The 428-nt window shown below is 44.2% G+C and overlaps 1 protein-coding gene across 1 annotated transcript in view; it reads left to right on the top strand.

Annotated features, from left to right (window-relative positions):
* LOC107571539 (dnaJ homolog subfamily B member 14-like) overlaps positions 1 to 425 on the top strand; it is a gene marked incomplete at its 3' end in the record, with an annotated part of 16,467 nt that extends 16,042 nt beyond the window's left edge. Inside the window, exons 6-7 of the mRNA XM_016257860.1 lie at positions 211 to 320; positions 392 to 425. Coding sequence (XP_016113346.1) covers positions 211 to 320; positions 392 to 425 — 144 coding nt within the window. The remainder of the gene's footprint in view (positions 1 to 210; positions 321 to 391) is intronic.
* Between the last annotated feature and the right edge of the window lie 3 nt (positions 426 to 428).

The following is a 428-nucleotide window of genomic DNA, read 5'->3' as shown; positions in this document are numbered from 1 at the left end:
TATTTGTCAAGCAAGTCTCAAGTCCTAAAATTTGCGACTTAAGTCCCCCACCTCTGCTTCATACATAGCTAGTATTAGCTACACTATTGATAATGGACTTTTTTGGCCTACGATAATTTCGCTAATTTGACCTCACCTTTATTCTCTTTCTGACTTCCATACTGTAAACAGGGTCCCTCTCAATACTTGTTCCTGTTTCTCTTCATGTAGAACAACTTCACAGCTCTCCTGCAGCTGCTGCCAGTGCTGGTGCTCATTCTGATATCTGTATTCACTCAGCTGATGGCAACCAACCCTCCCTACAGCCTCTTCTACAAACCGTAAGTCAACCGTGGCACATGGTTTTAAACATCCTTCGAAGAAAAGACCTGACATATACTCTCTCTCACAGGTCCATGGGGTTGGTGGTGTCCAGAGAAACCCAGCAC

Source organism: Sinocyclocheilus grahami, unplaced genomic scaffold (assembly GCF_001515645.1).
Source record: "Sinocyclocheilus grahami isolate Dianchi unplaced genomic scaffold, SAMN03320097.WGS_v1.1 scaffold1610.1, whole genome shotgun sequence".
In the NCBI taxonomy this organism is placed as follows: domain Eukaryota; kingdom Metazoa; phylum Chordata; class Actinopteri; order Cypriniformes; family Cyprinidae; genus Sinocyclocheilus; species Sinocyclocheilus grahami.
This window is presented reverse-complemented; position numbering and strand designations above follow the sequence as displayed.